A 22,879-nucleotide genomic window follows, 5' to 3' on the forward strand; every position below is an offset into this window, starting at 1 on the left:
TATTAGTCCAAAACTCAACATGAATCATGCTAGAAACTATCCACTGGACACTGGCTCCTTTGTATTTAATATCAAGTATTACAGCAGCTACTCACGCAAGGGGGGACATTTTACATTAAGGGTAGTTGAGTCTCTGGACCTAAATTTAACACAGTTCACCTAAACGCAACCAGCACAAAAGGGATGAATTTGGCCAAGACATTCAAGTCACATCAACACATTTAATCCAAGAGGGGTTTTACAGGTTTTGTTGGGTTTTTTGTTGTTTTGTTTTTTTAAGAAGTTTTACATCACACTCCTTGGAAGCTAAGAAGCAAAAGAACAGATTTGGGGCCTCAGTTTGGAAGCATTCCTCACAATTATTAAAGGATGTCACACAGTGAGCAAAAGCAGCCACCACGTGTTTCACTATTCAGTAGATTCTGTGTGGCCAACCTTACAAAGGAGTCATGTCTGGCAACTACATAGAGGATGTTCAAAAGAAATTATCAGGATGAGGGGCAAGTCTCCTACCCCATTTGTACTCAATACTAGAAAAACTCTTCCCTCTCTGCTAAGTGCCCTTTGTCATACTGTAATTAATGTATGCAATGCAGTCATCTTTTCACCACATGCTATCTCAAAGCTTGAGTCTTTAACAGCTGCAGTTAAGATTATTTCCGTTGCTTCTCTTCACAGTTGCTTAGAAAGCCTTTCTCAGAAAGCAATATTTTTCTAATCCCAGTTTCTAGGCTCAAATTTGTTTTTTTGAAGTTATCTTTGAACGTGAGCTGGCTATTAATTACTGCTTCTGGGTCATTCTACTCCCAGCAGTCTGAATGGTGATCACATTTTGTACATACTCCTTGAGCTGAATGCTTTCAAATGTTTCATTTTTTACAGCAACCAAGAATTGGGAGAAATTCCTAATTTTCAAGGAAAGCTGAGCAGTAGTTCTGCAGCCATGAAGTACACACTTCCATACCTCAGGAAAAGCTCTGATTCTAACCATGAAGCTGCAGGTACCATTGCTGGTGTTACAGCTTTCATTATTTCTCTTGAATGTTATGATGCCAGAATAGAGATTCGACCTGTAGAGGAGACATCAGCTCCATAAGGATGGAAACAAAGCCAGATATAAGAAGCACTTATTCTATGGTCTTTTGGAGGCTGGATGTGATGAACCCAAAGGTCCTTTCCTGAACTGTCCAACATATCCTATCGTATCCTATATCCTAACATATCCTGAACTATCCTATGAAAGCCAATTAAGATTTCTCAGTGCCAGCAAGAGATATTCATCACTAAAACTTAACACTGAAGCAAAGAGTAAGGAACTTCAGCAATAAGTCTGTAAGATGAGCAGGAACACGGACAATCCAAAAACATTACTTTTAGATTCACTTACAGAAATGTTACTGACACATTGCAAATAATAAAAGAGTGCAGCAATCTGAAATCGAGCAAATGTAGACAGTGATGGCAACTGGCAGTCTGACCTGCTTATTTGTATTCTTCATTCACAAAGCAAAAACAGTGCCTGGACTGTTAGATCAAACTACAAAACAGCATGTTCAGATTTCCTTAAACTAATATTACCTGATCTAGATTTTTGAAGAGCAGGATATCTTTGCATGCCTCCTGCAGTCTGCATCGCTGTTCATCTGTTTTTGGATGAACTATCTTTAAAACAAAGTAAAAATAAATGAACTGTCACAACAGCAAAGAAATATAATTACAAATTAAATCTTCACTTCAGAATGAAAACACAAAGACAATTTCAGGTATCATTGTATACAGTTCCTTTTTGTTGTCTGCACAAGCAGTATTTACATACAAATATATAATGCAAGGCAAGGTGAAAGAAAATTAAAGTAAAACCCATAAGAGATATATTATGCTGACAATTAGCACATGCAAAATAAGACAGACAAGAAAAAGATGCCTTTCCTTTTCCTTCCCTTCTAACCCAGCCACAGATACAGTCACAGCTTGGGAACCTAAATGAAAAAGCCAAGTTTTCTTTCTAAACTCTGCCTATATTAGTTCCAATACCCTCACTGTTGGCAATTCAGAGAACTTATGAAAAGTATGAGACAAGTCTCTCTGACCACCAACAGAATTTATCTAAGAAACATTTTTCCCCACCAAAAAAACATATCTCATGAAAGAGATTTATTGACACTTCTTCTCAGTTATAATTCCTTCATCAGGAATATGTGCTTTTGGTGGAATTATGACAAAGGGCTCTGAAAAACAGCAATGATGGCAGGCTTTTCTAAAAGCCCCTTGTCCAAATTGGAGCTGTACTAACTGAAAACTTGTTTGTACAGGATGGAATAAATGTAGCCTCGTTTGAAAAAAATAACTGGATGGCCAGATACACCCTATTGTTGTTATTTTTTCTTCTTGTAGAATCTCATGTATCAATTACATTTCTTTGTAGGAGAAATTAGATTAGACCTAGATTTTCATAGCAGAATTGTAAGCATCTCTGAGTTGGAATCTGGAAATGCACCAGCAGTCCCTAGAGAAAAACCCTGACCCTCACCAGCCAGGCTACAGGATTTCCTCACATAAAACATCTCTGAAGCAATACAATAACAGTATCTGGGCCTGAAGTTCCTAGAAATTCCCAACTTCCAAATCTAACAGAACAACAGGTGGCCAGCATCTCAAAACATTTCAACAAAGTATTTCTTCTACCCAGGGTGAACTGCTCTGACAAGAAAGGCGGTGCAAAGCATGTGTGGAATTTTAAGCAGCCACAAAAGAACAGCTGTCCTTGGGCTTAACTAATTCCCCACAACAGCACTAGTGCTTTAGGAATTGCCTCAACAAATATTCAGAATAACAAAGAAAGGAAAAGGCCAAAACTTTCAGAGATGGTAGACATAAGCAGAGCTCTCATGTCCTCTGAAATAAAACCATATTAAAGCAACAATGACTAAGTAACTGCATGGGACAAAGTGGCACTGAGTTTCAGAGCAACACCGCTTCCTCAGAGACAGCAGAGCTCACAGCCTCTCTGAAAGAAAAGCACAAGTGGTGAGGAGAAATGTGACTCACAGACATCTGCCTGTCAAACCGCAGAGAGGGCCATGCATGATGCAATTCATTCATTCTTACCCTCTGCTCCGTGTCTTCTTCCTCTTCATCCGGATTGAAAGCTTCAGCACAGACTGGAAAAAGGTGCAAAGCAGTGAAAGAATATCAGACAAATCAAGTTGAAATTAATTTCTCCCAGATTTATTATCCGCATTTTCTCATAGGAAAAAGATCCACTTTTTTCTTATGCTGTAGTAGTGTCAGAGACTCAAATCCTATCTGTTCTCAGAGCAGGCACACCATGGCTGATCTCAAATTCTCTCATAAGAGGTCAGTAACTTGCCCTAGAAGGCAACGCTGCCTGCTGAGTACTGCAATACATGCACATAAGTTTCCTTTCCACCCTTACTGAAGCATTAAAAAAATAATCACTATTCAGATTAATTTATAGACATACTCATCAAAAAAGCAGGGTGAAAAGCACTGCAGCTACATTGCCCCATGCTCTGCAGAACAAAGCAGATACCAAAACAGATAAAAAGCAGTGCAAGGAGGCATGTAGCACTCTACCTCAAGTCAATTTGCAATTATCTGCTCTTTTTTAATGCAAAAAAATCATATTTACACAAATTAATCTGGTAAATGACTGCAGCTTGACTACAGTATATTCTGTGACTATGAAAAATAGAGGTTAGTTCACTCCTCCCATATGATCCTGTATCTTACTACGTTTGAATCAACAGAATATCAAATTGATAGGAAAAGAACAATGAAAAATACAGTGATCTTTCTTTTTTAAAGGCTGAGAAATTTGTGTAAATCCCAGTGCTTAGGAACAAGGCTCTTGCAAACCAGCCACTGTAAGTGCAGTGGGAACTACCCACTGTGTAACACCAGCCACTGTGGGAGATGCAGTGATAATGACGAGCTTCTAAAATGTCAATTTTGTCCATTTCTGGTACTTCAGAAAAGGCTCATCTTCGCCGTTGTTACACAGTTTTACAATATCAAACACATTCTCCTTTGGCCAACAAAAGCTGAGTCCAGATTTTGTCATTAACTCATGGGCATTTGCTGTTCTTAGGCGTCAAGGTGAACCCTCCACTCTTACTACCTGCAGAGATAAAGCGAGAGTCTTCTTTCTCGTCCGTCCTGCTCTTGCTCTAATAAGGACAGCCTCACTTCTGACCCACACAGCGCTCGTTCAATTTTACAAGGAAACACCGACAGCATTTTTCTTTTTGCTGTACCCAGCATCCCGACAAGACCGAACTCCTGGCGGAATGCCCCGCAGCTCACTGCAGTGACATGAAACAACTGAATGGACTCAGAAAGCATAAAGACGAGTCGACTCGAAAAGAAAAAAAGAAGGCTTCAAATTCAGCAACTTGCAAATAGTATGAAAACCTATACGCAACTACTGACCTCATCATCATGCTTTAAAAAAAGGCTGCAAGGTAAGCATAATTCGCTAGAAAAGACCTGCACCTTTTAGGCAGCAAAATTTAAAAAAAAAAAAAAAAAAGCAAGTCTTTTCTAGCAAATTACATTTTGATTCCTGTCTTTTTCCTGGATACAAACAGACTGGAATACAATACAAGTACTGCATTTATTGCACCACAATGTAAAACCCCAATTATGTAATCATTAGCTATGTTAAGAGCACTTACGTTCATACAATAAACCCATTTTCTGTGCTCAGACAGCCCCGTTTCTCTGTCCTTCTGATTGTAAAGAACTCCTGTAACTATCCCATGGAAGTGAATTTCAGGGCTCCCAAAAGTGAGCAGTTTGCAAATGGCAGCAGACAGCCTCAGTGGAAACCTATTTGATCTTCTACCTTGGCTGAGCAAAAATATACTTGCTCTATCATTATCTGCATGTGTCTGAATTAACACTTGAACTACTGCAGTATCCCAGTGAAACAGGTGCTCACAGACAAGCTCGAAGCATTAGAAGCAGTAGTATCTTCTCAGACTCACCAAAGCACCAACTGGAAGGACCTCTTTCTGAAGGTCACCCAGCCCAAACCAGCCCTACAGGGGAGCTACCTTCAATGCCAGACCAGGGCTGACCTGGGAACCTCCCCGGCTACAAACCCCACAGCTCACTGGCTTCCCAGTTGCAGCACAGCAATGCTCTCCCAGGCAAAAAGCTTTTCTTAATGTGCAACCTAATTCTCACAAATATCTTGAAATAAGTGATGTCTGAACTCACACCTTTCCTATGTAAGACTTTTCAGCACAGCTCTGCCCTTGAGCAAATGCTAAGTATGAATATGATTCCAACAGCACAACTGCATCAGCACATATGCACTTCATGCAGACAAGTATCTTCTCAAAACTACCCACAGAATTCTAACAGCTTTGAAACAGAATAAAAGTTTTCAATTTTCAGAAGCATTAAGATATATATATATTTATTTATTTATTTTTTCTTTTAATCAAGCTTTTATCCTAACATTTACATTTTTTTCTCTCTTTGCTTGTGCAGCTTCTACAGCTAGTTTAGCTTTCTCCTCATACAGCACCTTCTTTGGCTTTCAAGAAGGCACATCTGTTAACACTGCTGAAGGCTCAGATCTATATTCTGTTATGCAGGTGACAGCATCTGAAAGCAAGAACGATCTTTCTGGCTGCAGCAGCGATGTTAGCTGTGAATGGCAGAGGTGGGGGGAAACAAGAGGCAGAGAATTAAAAGTTGCAAGAGAAGGTTGCCAGTAGAAACACTTTGCTCATGCAAGCATGAATCAATCCCAAGATATCATTCTGCGAAGGATGTTTTGTCAAGATCAAAGTCCTTACACTCCATGCAAATTTCAGAATACTTCAGCTCTCATAAGCAAAGTGTTTGTGTGAAATGCATGCTGCCCTCACAGCTGGGGCATTGCTGTTACTCCTTTGTACTTATTAAATCATAGAATGGCTTGGGTTGGAAGGGACCCCAAGGATCATCAAGTTCCAACCCCCCCCGGCCACAGGCAGGGCCACCAACCTTAGGATGCATTACTTCCAGTCAGTCTGACAAGATCTATCACTAAAAACCCACCCAGAGCAGCACACACAGAGCAACTTTTCCAGCTACTCACTGAGATCAGTAATCTCACACGATGTTTCAGGCTGTGTTCTTTGCTTCAGAGCCTGGCAAAGCTCCAACCATTTCTGTCCCCCAGGGGCTGATGTACAACCCCTCCTGTGAGGACACGCAGCTGGAGAGATGACCACTTCCAGGGCTTCTCACTGCTCCTTCACAGCTGAGCTGCTGAAGCAGGCACTTCCAAAATGACATAACAGAGATGAACTACAGAAGCTTACACAGAACCTGCACAAGGGTCTTCAACAGCACTCAGTACGATTTGCTGTACTTAGGGAAACAAATTAAAAGTTCCCCCTCGCTTTTGTTTCTGTACAGATCAGAATTTTTTGGTTCAGAAATCACACTTTACTTCCCGAGTTACAGATCTCACCATGTCAAAGACAACTACAGATCCATCCCGAATGCTCCAGGAGCCAAAGCCAAGACACAACTTGGAGTGCCTGGGATGTGAAGAGCCAACTCCCCCTCAGATGTGTCAGATCCCGACACAAACTATCCAAACACAGCACTATCTGCATGACCATGTATGTCAAATGAAATGCAAAACATTTTATTTGAGGGATATTTAGAAATAATTTAGATAGCAAAGGAAAAAAAAAAAAATCATTTTTCAGTTCTGGAGAGATCTTACTGTACAATTATAAAAGTAAAATAAAACCTACTCAGTTCTTCACAGGCAGAATTCTATTTCTTTCAAGACACAAAATACAGTTAATCTAAGGGAAAAGAAGGTAAAAATGTTTATCTGGCTCCACCAAAACATTGCTTAATTCCATAATCCAACTTGAAAATACCCATTCCCACTACAGACATTTAATGTGTGGGTTTTGTTTATTTCTTTTTTCCTTCATAGGAAATCCAACTCTACATTCACATATACCTTTCCTCCCAAGATGCCTAAGTACAGGCAGTGTAATAAGCTCTTTAAAATGAAAACATCTATTTCATATACACATTTGTTCTACATATTCTGAATGAGTTTTTCAAATATTTCTCCGAAATTCATCTGGATCAATAAAAATCTGTTTTTAACTTCTTATCTACAAGGCTTTACCATCAGATCAGACACTAATCTGCTTTGGACCTGGCAGCAAACAAGTGAGTCTGCATGAAAAACAGCAAAAAGCCTTCTATCACTGCAACGATGGAAAAAGAAGAAAGTTTTTCATGTGGCAGCATCAAAGGAGCTCACAGCTCTGACACAGGAACAATCCAACCCAAAACATTACCCCTTAGATCCTAAACAGTGAAACTGTTACTTCTGTTTCCTTTAATACATTTGAACAAAATCTCAAAAGGGCAGCAGAGCATTTCAGACTTCAGCACTGTGTGTGGTGCAGCACAAGAATCTCAAAAGCAGCACACTTCATTCTTGCAAGTTAAGAAATCAGAAGGCTGAAATGGATAAACACTCTGCTGACCTCGTTCAGGCCTTCTAAGAGCCTTACCGATGAGATAGTCACCCATAAAAAAGGCCTCCTGGAAAACATGATGCTACTGCTATTTCAGAGCACCCAGCCTCACAATTGTGCAAGTAAGCCTTCTGCTTTCATGATCTTCCCTGTTTTAGCCAGTTACACATATTTTACCTCATTTCTGAGTGCTTTACTTGATGCAGGGAAAACAAGAAACTAAACACCAGAAATGCCTATGGGCCCAATAGACACTACAATACTTCATATTTCAGTTAAAAACTGAACATGGAGATTGTTCATTTTACATTTAGGTTACATTAAAACACTACAAGTTCTAAGAAACAGTTCAAGTACATCCCTCAAAAACAATTAAATGTGCATCATACAGGCCTTCAGTTGCAAGGAGTAGATAGGAGAGAATTTAGCCGAGGAATAGAACAGAAGGGCTTTTCCATTCCAGAAATAAGAGCTTCCCTTTCAACTTCCAGACCAAGGCCCTTTTCTGGTTTTATACTTGCAGTCCTGATACATGAACTGCTAAGTCTGCAATGAGGCACTTAATATTTTAAAAGAAACACCAGGATCTTAGGTAAAGTGCACTGAAGTGCTGCATGTTAGAGGAGAGCAGATATTCAGCAGTGAAAATTACTCCCATCTTTCAGCACCTGTTGTGACAGAGAAATGATGTCAGTGTCAGAAGGCATTTCAGAAATTAATGGCTTAGCAACTTCAAAATGATTTTTAAGGATCTGAAGACAACGTCCAAATAGATGAAAATCCCATTACCCTTAAAGGAATAAGCATTGCCTTGCTCACCTGTAAAGATGCAAGCAAACTAAAATGCACATGGTTTGACACAAAAGAACCATATGCAGTTATGATGGGGAAGCTCCCAGGTCCCCGTGCTTTGTGGTGTCCACACCCTGTCCAAGTAAGCATGCAAAGCAGAGAATCAACCGTTCAACCCACTGAGGGGAAAAAAAAACCCACACCAAAACCTACAGAACAGCAGCTACTGTCACCATGGAGCAGCTCTTGTGATTGCTAGTAATTGGGAATGCACAGCTATGTGATGTGATGCAATTCCCTTTAGGATGAGCCAACTCCCAACCTTAGGGGCTCGCTGAACAAATGGATTTCATTTACAGGAAATCCACAGTTGAGCTACTCTGGCAGAAGGCTAAAGGAAGGCAGAATTTCGTCAGTAAAAAGCTGCACACTTCATTTATAAGCAATTAGTTCTGTCTTTTTACAACACAGATTAGCGAATTTAAGACTTAACTCCATTCTGTACCAAAATCCAGAGGTATGGGAAACATCCACACCAACATGCTGATCTGAATTAGCTGAGTGCTTCAGGCAGCCAAATACCTACGCGTAAGCCATCTCCCACACCGTCTCCATTTCTTAAGACTCTTTACATGAAACCGCTACAAAAGCTGTCATGGGACTTCCAAACTGGGACTGGCTTTAAGCACAGCATATTCCCTGTGGTTTTCAGCGTGCTCATCTCTGAAGCTTTGCATTATTTCAAGTACGTTCAGTCTCACTGAGGTCTTCTGGAGCTAAAAAAATGACAGAGAGGCTTCTGAAAACACAGAGAATGCTCTTTCAGATTTCTGTCAGATACAGTGCTGTTTGATTTATCAACAAGAATGAGAATCACATTGAACTCCTGAGGCCACCCCAAATATACACATCACAGCATCATGTTTTGCACTAAGAATAAAACTCCCTTTGTGTGACATGCATTTTGACATTTTCTCCAGCATTCTGCTTCTCTTTTACTGTGCACAACAAGACTGTGTGGGAATACTTCAATTTGGGCTTTAAATCAAATGATAAAACACAACTTTTGTGTTCTACAGAAAAGAAAAGCAACCTCTATAGAATCTCCACATGATCTCTATTACAACCCATCAGAAGAGTGACAATGGAGTCACACAGAATTCAGCTGAAGGCTGAGATTTTCAAAAGTACTTCTATATTTCAGTATACAGACTAGCATTTAAGTAACGTTTCATTGAAAGATACAGAACAGGATTTACATATGTGCTTAATGACATTTAATGTAACAGAATTCATCATCTACACTTTTTGCCACCTGAATACTTCTGAGAAATGAATCCTCGGTTAATTAGACTGCTTATTAAATGTGCATAGTTATGACACTCTCTGGACTAATAAAAAGGACTAATTTGAGTTAAAATATTTGGCTTCAGAAGGACCAACAAAAATCACTACGCAACACTCTAAGAATGAACAGTTATTTAGAAGGATTTAACAAAAAAAAAAACTGAATGGAATCCACTGTGTTGCAGCACTGCTTACTCGCTTATACCTGAATTGTGGAGATCGGGCCAGATCAGGTGCAACCAGATACTGCACTTAGACCTTAAATATGGAAGCTCATTAGGTGTTGTATTCCTTTGTGTCATTAAAAAATATCTAGAAAACCACAACCAAAGTTATTCACAGCAGTGTGAGATCCAAGCAATTGTGAAGTCACAACTGCTAATTTCCAAAAATAAGCTTCTCATTACTCACTCAATGCCAATTACATGCCAAGAATTTTTAAACAAGTCCCAATATTGCAAACAGAAAACAGGCTTTTTTTTTTTTAATGTGGAACAACTAATGATTCAAGCACTTTCTTACATGAGAGCACCCACACAATTTATCACCACTTTCATCTGTCATCCCACACATTTGGCTTTTGCTCATATCAACATTTTTCAAAATGAATTATTTTCACTCTAGTTATGATATCAGTTCTGCAACCATTAGGGCTAACAAAAAAAACAAACCATGAAACAGGCATCAGGCTGTCAAAGCAGGAAAGCTGTCCATGGCATTTGCAAAAAAAAAGAAAAAGAAAAAGCAAACTGAAAGACTTCTGAGTTGAAAAATTCATCACCTGCCTCAAAACCATTTGGCAAAAATCATTATGCTATTAATTTTGTAATACAGTGAAAAGGCAATACAGGAATTTGAACCAGAACGTGATTTTCAAATCATGCTCTGATAACGAGTAGTCAGGAAGCAGAAAGCAAAGAGAAAGTTAGCCACATTTGCATCCTCCCTTGATGATATGAGGTGGTGAGATTTTACCACTGAAGTAGGAGATAGCAGCCTACAAGAAAAAAATACAGTAAATAAAATAAAAGGTGTTTCCTCTTGTTTTCTTGCTTCACTGCTGCTATTTACACATTCTTATTGTTTGCTGTTGTTTTTGTGAGGTTTTCTGTTTGTTTTTTAAACAGGATCCCTAAACTGCTTTGTTTTGTTTTAATTGAACACTAACATAATGCATGGCAATAATTAATATAAGAGCTTTCCTAGAAAATGGTTTTTTAGAGCTGTCATTTTAAAAGGATAAAAGTTACTCAGAACATTTTACTATGCATAATATTATCATATCCTGACATCTCAGCTTGCCAGGGTGTGAAGGAAATGCTGTACCTCACTGCAAAGCCCAGAGAGATAGCAGACTTGAATAAGGTATCTAGTGCACGAGATGACTGCTCAGCTTTTGTAGCAGACTGAAAAATGAAGAGAATCGAAGGAAGTCTCCCATTGTCAAAATGAAGAAGAAATGATGAGATTGAAGCATCAGCAGCATGTAGGTCTTATGAAAGTTCACCTTGTGAGGAACAGAAGTCAAGAACTGTCACAGGGCATCAATTCCCACAGCTGACAGATAAAATTCTAAACCTACACCCTGTGAAAACACCATGTCAAAATGTTACATGAAGATAAAAAAAATCCCTACCATCATCTCATGTTGATAGAAAGAAGCAAAAGAGAAATTTCAAATACTCATTCCAAATGCAATACTTGGTGGGGATATGGGGCAACCCTAAGGTCACTGCCAGATTCTGTGAATATGAATAACAAATACTGAGCAACAGCTGCTTATACAATTATCACACTGATAAAGATATTAACGTAGATAATTTCTATCACAAAGTACAGTAATTCCAAGTGTTCAACACAGAAAATCTTTATTCATTTCTAAGCACTTTGCTATGGTTCCCAGCAATAATACTGTTTCCTTCACAGTAAGATCAATAAAGGCACTTGAATCCAGGAACTGCATCAGGCAGCGCTGATTTTTTCAAATGAAAGGGAATGGAATTTAGGTATCTCTGGACAGGGAAACAAAACAAACAGTAATGCACATATACATACACACTTGTACTTGTTGAAACGTGCTCTGACTGCTCATAAAAAGAAGATGAAGCTGAAAAAAAGACTTCACATTGATTAAAAGCAGAACTAAGATTCTATTTCATCATTTCTTTATTGTGAAAGCAGTTGGAGTGGGCCAAGTTGCAGAGTCAGAATGCCCTGCAATCACACAGTGACAAGCTGTGACCTTGAGACAGCAGCACAACCTGAGCTTTGCTCAAGAAATGACCAGTGCTGCTGTGCCCTTCTTTAAAACCCCAGCTCACTCTGAAATATCGCCATGTAATTCAAAAGGGATGTTTCAATGAGAAAGAGGCAAATTTCAGTTTCTAGCAAACCTCATAGAAATAAAAACAAAAAACATACCAAAAAGGAATTTAAACATGCTTCATGAACACCAAATGCAGACTTGAAATCACAAAATGTATTTGAAATTAGAAAATTTTTGAGCTGAAGCTGTGTTAGAGGAATTCTACAAACAGCGCAAACTGAAAGCTGCAGGTTTTTGGACTGACCACAGAGCAGAAGCAGGTACTTTCCTCCCTTAATGAGGCTAAGCACATGCTCATGAGGACTGAACGGCCTTCTCTGCTTAGTTCAGACTGTTCCCATGCTCAGTGTTTCTCAACTTACTTCTCTCTTTAAAAGGCAGCAAGCACACAGATAAGAGCAGGAAGATGAAGGGAGCCTGGGCACAGCACCAAGAAACAACATCTGCTCAGAGATCTTTAAAAGCCACCTGGACATGGTCCTGGGCAGCCTGTTCTGAGTGACCTTGCTCCAGCAGAGGCTTGCTGGACCAGGTGACCTCTAGAGCTCCCTTTCAACCTAATTCTGTGAAACAGTAACAGCCCCATTCAAAACTTTTCCTCAGCATCAACGATGGCGAATTTTCCCAAAAATTTTGTCAACAACATATTTTTTTTTTAATATTGAAAAACTAGTATAACCTAAGAAAACATAACTCTCTCCTGTTCCATAGAATCCCAAGAGAATGAAGATGGTCCAGTCCAATCTTGCCACTCAAACTAGGATCCACTAAAAAGGTTGGTCAGGACTGGACCCACGTGGCTTCCAAGCATCTCCAAGGATGGGAACTCCATGATCTGTATGGGAAGCCTGCTGCTTGTTCACCCACACAAAGCCTCCCAATGCTTTCTGACGCTGCATATCAGGAAGGACCTCTCCTGAGCCTGGAGGAGCTTGAAACAGTAAGATGCTAAGATATGACACTTATTAGAAGGGCACAGATGAAATTCTGTCATTGCTCTTCAGCACGAAACATTCAGAACCTTAAAAGCAGGCACTCCTCCTTAGGAGAAACACTGCACTTTATTTTTTTTTAAAGTAAACCATGAATTTCCTAACTTGGTTTCACAAATCTCCGATTTTTTATTAGCCATACACAGTAAAACAGGACTCAGTAACTCTTAAACAGAATTATCCTTCCTAAACATAAACATTTATACAGCAGTTTTATCTTCACAAAGGGCTTAGCACACAATTCCACAGACAGCAAATTTGATCCTCCCCACTTCCCTGAGACTCTGCCGCCCCTGCTGAAGCACCAGCCAAAGCAACTCCTGGCCATTTCTATTACATTTTATATTAGCATGAAGATAGTTACAGATCCTGACAGTCACTTTGTTTTGTTGGCACAAGACCAGGGAAAGAACCAGATCCCCTAGATTATACAATTATTCTACATAATTCTTGAATGTGAAAACTACAATCTCATCCCAATCCATGCAGACTGGAAGTAGATTGAGGAGGGAATACATGCATATGCAATAGAAACAAACTACAGCAGGTCACTTGGATAGAATGAAATCAGAGAAAACAGATGAAAAATCTGTCACAGGTCTATAGTATGGGTGTCATTTTGTCAGATTTTTTTTTATATCCTGTGAGGAAGTCAGCAAGCCTGCTGGAGAGCGGGTGTTTTGTGGAATGGCTCTAAGGTGTCCAGAAATGGCAATACACAAATCTAGCAAAAAAGTTTACTTTTTTGAAAAAATGTTAAAACTAAAAGAGGAGGAGAAACTGCCCAACTGAGACTGAAGTAGGCGTGATTCTCTCTTCCTTTCAAAACACAGCTAACTTTCATTCATATATTGTTAGCAGCAAATTCTCCTCAATTTCATGTATCAGTTAGTAGGACTACTATCACACGTATCATAGAGTAGGACTAACCACAGCGCTCTCTCTTCCCTTCAATTACCCCTTGTGAAAGGAGGGATCACTGGTGTCTCTCCACCCGGCCTGCAGTCACTAACCAAAGGCCAGGCTACACACCAGCATCCTCTGCAGCCTCCTTCACCACAGACTGGGACCTCACTAACAAAAAAAAACGTTTGAGAGGCACCCCTATGCTTGGAAAAAGATCAAGAAACGTAATCATGCAAGAATGAATTTCAACACAATCCAGCTCTTAGCAGCAGGAATTGGCATGGCTCTCATGCTGACCAAACCAAGCCCAGGCAGACTGAGTCAGTGGACAAGTAGAGCAATATGAGTTACTCATACCAGCAAAAGGCTGAGACTTGGCTAATTCACTTACAGCAGCAGCAAGTGTTATAGTGGGTAATTAGCACCACAGCCTTTTGCAACCCACAGATCTTAAAATTAGGGATGGTGGTGATGGTTGGTTGTTGTTTTGGTTTTTTAATTTCTACAAAGGCACTGACTATTATTTTCTAAATAGAGGATTGTTTTAATCAAGTCAGTCAACTAGCTTGTATCCAAATTAGTACTGCAGACACACTGCCTGTGGTCTGAGTGCCTGCCACAGCACCTCAATGTCATGTGGCCAAACACGCTACACACAAGTAACAAAGCTGTTATATCAGCTCTGGGAGAACATTGAGCTCTCATTTCTTTCTCCCTCCTAGCACTTCCTGGAAAGGCTGTTTCTCTGCAGAGCAGCACTGCTTTACCACTGCACATCTCTGAATTGCACCAGCGTGATTAGATAAGCTCCCTTTTCCCAGCATGACCCTCCTGCACAGCCCATGGAGTTTTTTCACCCCCCAGCCAGGGCCACCTGCTCTGCAGGTTGTGCCTCTGGCCAGCACACAGAGCTGCTCTTCTTTGGTCAAGAAGCAACTGGGATTCCCTGCAGAGCCTTTTCAGCTGCCAAAGCACCTGGAAGAGTTTAATGCCAAGCAAGTTACCACTCTCCCTCCACACTGGCCTAGGCGATACATAACTAGCAACAATAGCAGAAACAATCAGTGCAAGTAAGCAGAACCATTTCCATCAATCAATCTGCATGGTCTCAGCACTACAGGATGGGAAAGAAACAACAGCATGTGCAACTGATTTATCATATATGGGATATGAAAGCAATATCATCAGTTTTGGTTAATGATTTAAAAAGATGCAGAGAAATAAAATTCACTGTTCTTTTGGAGAAAAGTCACAGTAATTTTTAAGTGTAAAAGGTTTGCCTGACCTTCCAAATAGCTTACCCTTTCTCAAGCAGTTTTATTAACCCTGATGTTCTAGAAGTATTTTACTAAAGTACTGCATAAGCCAGAATTGAGTAAACTCATCTACTCAAAGTGTTCAAAACAAGCACTAATAAACCTCCTGACCAAATCCCACCCGTGTGGAAAGCAGAATTTGTATTTTAAGTCTTCAAGAATGACAGCTATGTGTTCACAATAATTAAAGCACCATTTGCCAGTGGTGCCAGTCAAGCACCTGAAGAACTCCTGGTTTTGATCATTAAAAACTAAACACCTAAGTGAAAATTGACTAATTAGCAAGGTTTTTTCCTTACTGAAGCTTCTCTGCAGTTTGAAAATCAATACAAGCTGGCTTTAAAGCTCTGCTACATGTATCAAAGCACAAAACTACAAGCACAATTCCTTATCTCTATTTCCACAGCTGTTTCCAGTTTGGGCAACAGGAATAAATAAGTCCATCTTCCACAGTTTTTCATATCCTTGGAATCTGCATTAGTAGCGCAGGTAATCACAGGCATCTGGTTATCTTTAGGCAGCTAATCGTAGCTGTCTAGTGTTAATCACTCCCAATTTCAAACAAAGTAGTCTAAAAGAGAATCTGTAACTACTGCATACATGTTGAAGATATTTTATGTGAAATAAAAATAACAAGCAGCATGTAAATAAAACAGCAATAAAGAGAAAAGATCGCTTTAAATATCTTTCTTTCAGTCAAATAAGCATTTCAGAACTTTGTCAGAGACATAAAATTATGAGTAAGAAACCATACCTGATACTCTTCTGTTGTATCGGTTAATGACAGGAGCTGCAAAATAAGCAAAACAAAATTACAAATGCTATTTAAGAATTCAAAGTCATCATCTTGAAAAATCATAGTACATTTTTACTACAGAAATCCCATACAAACATTTCTTAAAAACAAATAAAAAATGCTTTAATGTAAAGCTTCCATCCACCTACTTGCCAACAAGTACATATTTAGCTGAAATACCTTCCAATCACTGATGGAACTAGACCATCTTTAAGTTCTCTTCCAACCCAACCCATCCATGGTTCTGAGACAAGAGAAATACTAACTCCAAAACAAGATATCATATTCATGGTAAAAACACCTCATCTAGGTCATAATTGTTCCAGTTAAGTGATTAACGAGTCTCACCTCCTGATGTGAATACTTTTAGCCCAAAGTTTTCCACTCAAATTCAGTTTGCCACAAGTAATGACTAATCTGACATGAAATGCACCATGACATTTTATTGCAGCAATGCAAAAACTAAGATCATGAATAAACACCTGCTGAGGCCTAAGCTTATGGAAGCATGTAAGGTACAATTTATCCCTGCTGACTAGCAAAAACAAAACCAAATTACATCACATAAAAAGCAGAATCCAATTGCCTTCAGAAGCTGTAACATATAAATGAGTTTCCTGACTGTTGATTAAATCCCTTGAACGAGATTTGTTAGCCCCAACTGATTCAGGCACAAGTATCTTTCTTTTCCACCCTTTGACCACACACTTCTTACTCACGTCTAAGAGCATGTAACATTGCAAAGAACGACAGTTACAGAAAGCTCTGACATACTTTGGGTTCCACAGAAAAGCACTTTCCAGAGACTGCAGCTTCTTTCAGAATACTGGTTATTTTATCTCACAGCAGGGATTAGTGCCATCCACACAGCACCAAGTAGTGCACTGTGTTGAAAACGAGCAAAAAAACATCACCTTTTAAGGACAGTAAGGAGTGCTATTATTCTGCCTCCACAAAGCACTTAAGATTAAATCGATAGTTTGCTTCTCCTCACACTTGTGACAGTTTTAGCACGTATAAACTTTCAGGATCACTTTTATACGTTGTCAGACGATGCCTATTCCTATGCTAAGGAGCTAAAACATGACATTTCCTACTTCTGAAGATTACCTTTTCTTTAATTCTGGCTTACCAGGGAAAAGCTCTGTCTATGACTACTCCCAGTGTTGCACGGCCGCTCCCATGGAGCAATCTGCCTGCACTGAGGGCTGCTGAGAGCACGGCTCATGATGGTCCCACCGCAGCAACACTGGGCTGCAAGCAGATGCCACTGAATTAGATAGGGCAGCAGGGACCAACACATCACAGCCCAGCCTACACGGAAATAGTTCCCACACAAAACATAAAAGGGCATCTAACTTAAAGCACAGCTCATTAGGTTAAAGCACACTGATAGGTTACAACTGTAACCTCTGGTACCAAGGCAGCCTGCAGAGCAGGCATCTTCCTACACTCTGACACAGAAGTCAAGGCACCAGCCCTCAGTAAAGTCCCTGCCTACAACAAAAACAAAAAAATGCTACTGCAAAAACAAAAAAACAATTCATCCTATTTGTATCCACATTTCGGATACCCAACAGCACGCCAGGGCTGTGCTCAGGTCAGTTACACGTTAATTGAAGGAATCAGAACAGTAATAAAAAGGTTCCTATGAGGACTGTATTATAACTCTCTCTAGGTCCAAACCCCATGCAGCAGCATTAAAGCTCAGCATCACAGAATCACCACACATCTCCTATCTTTGGCACAGGGCTCATTTCTGTTTGTGCCGTGGCAGCCAAGACTAACTGGGGAAAGGCAACAAAACCTGTGGCAAATCAAACCGTTGTACCAGAAGAAACCAGAACAGCCCCATTTCCTCCCTGGCAACCGATGGCCAGTGACATCAACAGCAGAAAGGCTCCAAGCTGTGTGCTCGCATCCTACGCTTCTGCCAGAAAGGACTTCAGCCACCAACACCCCTCAGCTGTTGGAGGAGAGTCAGAAACCTCTGCTGAACACATACATGTTCCTCAGACCGACCTGAAGCACGGACTTCATTAAGCACAGGAACACTTCAGGGCGGTTTCTCTGATGGAGCAGATTCCAAGTTTCTGGCTGTGGGATTCTTTTTATTACAGATTTAATTTCTCGAACCACTCAGTTCTCCAGCTAAAATGAAGTATTTAATAAGTGTTTATCAACTTTATACCGTATCACTTAACCTGACTCACATTCTCCTCTTCCTGCACTAAGGAAAACATAAGTAGTGAGTGTTCATTCCCACACAGGGACATCATATATGTACACACACAAGGAAAAAATAATGCTATGAAGTCACTCAGTGAGATGCTTTTAAAACTGATGAGCTACCTTCATTCGATTCTGAAAAATCAGCAACACACATTTGCTAATAAAAGACTGCAATTTTTCTTCCTGAAAAGTGTATCCCTCCATTTATTTAGTAAATTGAGATGAATCATTTGCATCAAATCAATATCAAAAGTTCTGTACAAACATGACTTACATCAATAGCAAAAAGCCCTATTGCCACACAGCTGCAATTCTGCTTCTTAGTGGCTCCATCTCTCATTCAAAAAATTTGGGATATAAAACCTCAGACATTCACTGGTACTCAGTATTGTTGGAAGCACTGCAGCAGCTTCGTGGGGTTTGGTCAATTTTTTTTTTTTTTTTTTTTTTTTTTTAATATTTTTGGAAAGTGGAAGAAAAAAAAAAAAACAGGGAATTCTGCAGCATTCTTCAGTTTGCTCGGTGCTGAGACTTCCTTTTTGTCTCCTAACAGTGAAGCCTAGTTAGCCATGCCTGAGCTACATGAGCTGTGACCACTGCTGAAGGCAGGTGTGAACACTCAGCCCCATATGTGAAAAAGTACACAGATATTACCTGCTTTTATTCTTGCTCTAAAAACCAAAGCAACAATTATAGTATTCGGATAAGAAATTGACAATAAAATTGTTCTTCAACTTCACAAACCAGATACAAGAGAATTAACCAACCCTACCACGTGTGGGATCCCACCCTTGCCGGTGCACTGAAAAGTGACTGGCAAAGAATAGCAGCAAGCTTCTTCCAAGCTGCATTACCAGGGTAACTGAGACATTTGTTTGCACTATTTACAAACTCTGTGAGGTTACAGAAAGCACTAAAGCTTGAGAGTACAGACAAATGACAACAGCCATCCCCAGCTGCTATCCTCTTCCTTCACATACTAAGAACATTACATTCCTACAAAGACTTGCCCAGGGTCACAGGAAAAAAACTCAGGGACAAAGGAAGAACTGGCATTCCAGGCATGCAGAGTACAAGGTTAGCACTGTGACACCTTCAGTGAAAACACTGCTCCTATTCCAAAAGGACTTTGCTTTTTACCAGGATCTGTGAATGCTTCCCTAATTACAACTGGGGAAAAATGCACTGATTGCTTCTGATAGTGCTTATAATTTATAGAGACAGACTAAGTAAAGTTCTTGTGTGCCCAGAAAATTGATTTCCTTTACCATAGATCTTCCAGGCAACAGCCTGACCAACTCAACTACTTGTTGAAAGTTCTCTCATGAAAGATGGAGCAAAGTTTATGAAGGGTCGCATGAATTCAGCAGAGGAGCTCCTTACGTTCTGACAGCAGTACAAAACATCAGTCACTTTAGAGCACTGTCCCATCAAATGACGGGGCAAAATCATCCTGTGCGAACAAAGAGAAACTGAACGCAAACTGCTCGTATGGAACAAACCACTGAAGATCATCCAACAAAATGAGAGCTGCCACTAGGAACTATGAGAGCTTAAATACCAGAAGGAGAGCACAGCACAAATCGAGGTGTGACTGTCTGTGTGGAATGCTGTATCGACTTACGATAAGGAAGTGCCAGGCTGCAGCTGTCAGACTTTTCCTACTCACCAAGATGTTAATGGACTCGCATGAATACGAGCCATCACTGCTGCGAGAAAAGTTAAAGACTCAAGCACCAACATTTAAGGCTATCTAGTAATTAAATCAGTGTGCTATAAAGGAATCAAGACTTTCACCATGCAATCAGACTGCAACAAATGCTAATCGAAACAAGTTTTTCAACAACTAAGTAGTTCAAGGCAGTTCTCTGTGATTAGTACTAATAAAAAAAAACACAAAGTATCCACACACATACACTTGGCCTTTCTGTAAAATGCTTTTATATGTATTAAGTTGGAAAACAATCACAAAATTACATTACTATTAAACATTTCAATAAAACGTGGGCATTCTTTTTCAGTCAGTGTTTAAAAATAGAGCTCAGCAGGAGATAAAGCATAAAACCAAAGCAGCACCACACAGTGGTCTCCATGTTTAATTGATTTTTTTTTTAATTTATATTTAAAAATTACTGACACAAAATGGAAGTATTAATTGGCTACTTCTAAAGGAAAAAGATGAATGAACAAGCAAGGCAGCTTTGTCAGTTAAAAAAAAGATGTTTCACAAGGATTTTAGAGCTGCTCTGCTATTCTCAGTCGGCTGTTTTATTTAAGGAGGAAGAAAAAATGTGACGCGCTCTGGGATAGGCAGACTTGAAATAGCTGATACATTCAGGAAAGCCATAAATCTTGATGGAAGAAATCAGGGGAAACCTCTGGTTACAACAACTTAAGAACCACTACTAAAAGATTTTTGTCTTTTTATATCAAAGACATTTTAGAAAAAAATACACCAGTATTTCAGCGTTCTCATTTCATGACTGAACGCACTACGGTGCATGGTATGATTTTGGTTATGTTCATCAGCAGATATCAATTCCGTACCAAGAAGGACCACGCTCCTGCTACGCAATGAACCCCACACTCACAGTTCAGGAGTTAACAGCCTAACTGAAGCCCAACTACAGGGGAACGAACAGCTATCGAGCAGCACTCGGCGTTATCTGACGCTGCAATGGCTGACCCACACAGCCCTCAGACCCACACGTCAGCCCTATTTCCTGCTGACGTGTTCAGATCCAGGCAAACATCACACTTCCTTGCTTCTGGAGTTGATTTTTATGAGCGTGATCTACATTACAAAGATCAAACAGGTCGCAAGGATGCATGCATTTGCTGTACAGAAAAGGGGTTAGACAAATTCCCAGTGCTAAGGCGAGATCTCAAGTGAAAGGATGCATTTCGCAGTGATCAGAGATATAACAGTATGTCAATACTGTAACAGAACTGCCAGTGTATGAAATGAAAGGCTGGGGGTTGTTGTTGTTGTTTGTTCTGTTTTTTAGATAATACAGTTCCACACTGCACAGAAAAAGAAGGACGCTGCTGCAAAGAAGGAGGAGATACAAGCAGATGTGTCAGCTCTCCCAAGTGTTGCCAGAAGACAAGGCCCTGGAAGGCACAGCAAGGCGGTCAGGTCACTGCTGAGTGAAAAGAGGAAGTTTAATCCTGCTGCTAAAGCCCAAGTAAAGAGGAAAGCATTTCAGAAATATGAAAATAAAAGGAGCCATATTAACAGTATTAAGAAAAAACTAAGAGGCAGAATGCTGCTAGAATTACAAAGCAAGCATTAACCTTATGATGAGAAGTAAAAATTGAAAACAGTTTGGAGGCAAGTTGTATAAAGATTCTTCTAGAAAAAACTAGAAAGGGTTAAAGATGAATTGAGACTACAGAGCAACACAACCATACAATACATACATACATAACACAACCATAGCAATGAGAAATGCAAGCCTCCTCAAAAGACATGCCTCAGACAAGGCATGATACCTGAATCTTATCAGCTCTGGTACCTTGCAACACTTCCCTCTGTAAGAAACCCAGCAGCACACAGCAGTGCCTCGGGGCAGTGCCAAAGGAAGGGCCACCTCTTCCCTTCCCAGCTCTCAGAGCTCTGTTACACTGCCAGCCCTGCTTTAGGCTTTACCTCTCTACTTAACACTCTCACTTGTCAGAAATGGTAGAAAAGATATGTAATAATAACGTGGTGTGAATAACGCCAAACTCAGCCGTGATCATTTGGTTTTGCATTTTCAGAAACCTAATTAAAAGTTCCACCATTATCCTGAACACATTATATGATTATGGAAACCACAACAACAGCAAGGGCACAATGAAGGCCTCTCCATTTCAGAGCACCGTGGCCAAGGCAGGCACACAAAGCTGCAGCAAGGACACCCTGCTGAGGCTGGAAGCCTCCTCATAAAGGCAGGCCAATGGCTGTGGGAAACACCAGCCAGGCAGTAACTGCCACAGCCCATACGTGGGGAAAAGCCTGCATTGAAATAGTACAGCTAAAGAAGAAAATGCTATCGCTTCTATGAGCTTTAGTGTTCATGCAGCCGCAGGTAAAAGCTGCTTTGAAATTACATTTGAGGGGAGCAGGAGACAGGCCTGTCACAACTCCGTTAGAACCACCAGCGAGTTGAGGCACAGAACTCACAGCGCTCAGCACAGCACTGCCTTTCCCTTCCCCCCTCTGCACAGCCACCACCCCGTCCTCGTGCTCCCGCATTCTGCCTGGCAGGATGAAAGGCACCACGAGGAGGAAAGCTGTGGCTCCCACTCACACAAAAACCCTTCTGCTCAGTTTCAAAACCCACACCTTAGGCTGCTGTTTCCTAGACTTTTAACATATTCCTGCTACCAACATTTTACTTCACATTTCAAGGTCCGTCTTGGAATAGCAGTAAATAATGAGCCCACTCATGTTCACAGCTGGATTGCTGTTTCCTGAAAGCTAACTTCGGTTTTGCGACAGATTACAATGCTGATGATGTTCTTGGCACTCTTTTGTTCCAGGTCATACACTATCCGTCCCATTCACAGAATGGCCAGGATCATGAATCTCCAACCCCCTGCCACATGCAGGGCCACCAACCTCCCCATTTTAGACCAGGCTGCCCAGGGCC

At 40.4% G+C, this 22,879-nt stretch overlaps 1 protein-coding gene across 1 annotated transcript in view; it reads right to left on the reverse strand.

Annotated features, from left to right (window-relative positions):
* Positions 1-22,879, reverse strand: part of PRKAR2A (protein kinase cAMP-dependent type II regulatory subunit alpha) — a 49,060-nt gene that overhangs the window by 13,883 nt on the left and 12,298 nt on the right. The window contains exons 2-4 of the mRNA XM_042823580.1: positions 15,969-16,004; positions 3,109-3,161; positions 1,579-1,662 (exon numbers count right to left, since the gene is read on the reverse strand). Of these exons, the coding sequence (XP_042679514.1) occupies positions 1,579-1,662; positions 3,109-3,161; positions 15,969-16,004 (173 nt within the window). The remainder of the gene's footprint in view (positions 1-1,578; positions 1,663-3,108; positions 3,162-15,968; positions 16,005-22,879) is intronic.

The sequence above is a fragment of the Centrocercus urophasianus genome, unplaced genomic scaffold, assembly GCF_019232065.1.
Source record: "Centrocercus urophasianus isolate 14NV4802_14NV808 unplaced genomic scaffold, USGS_Curo_1.0 seq_22, whole genome shotgun sequence".
NCBI lineage: Eukaryota > Metazoa > Chordata > Aves > Galliformes > Phasianidae > Centrocercus > Centrocercus urophasianus.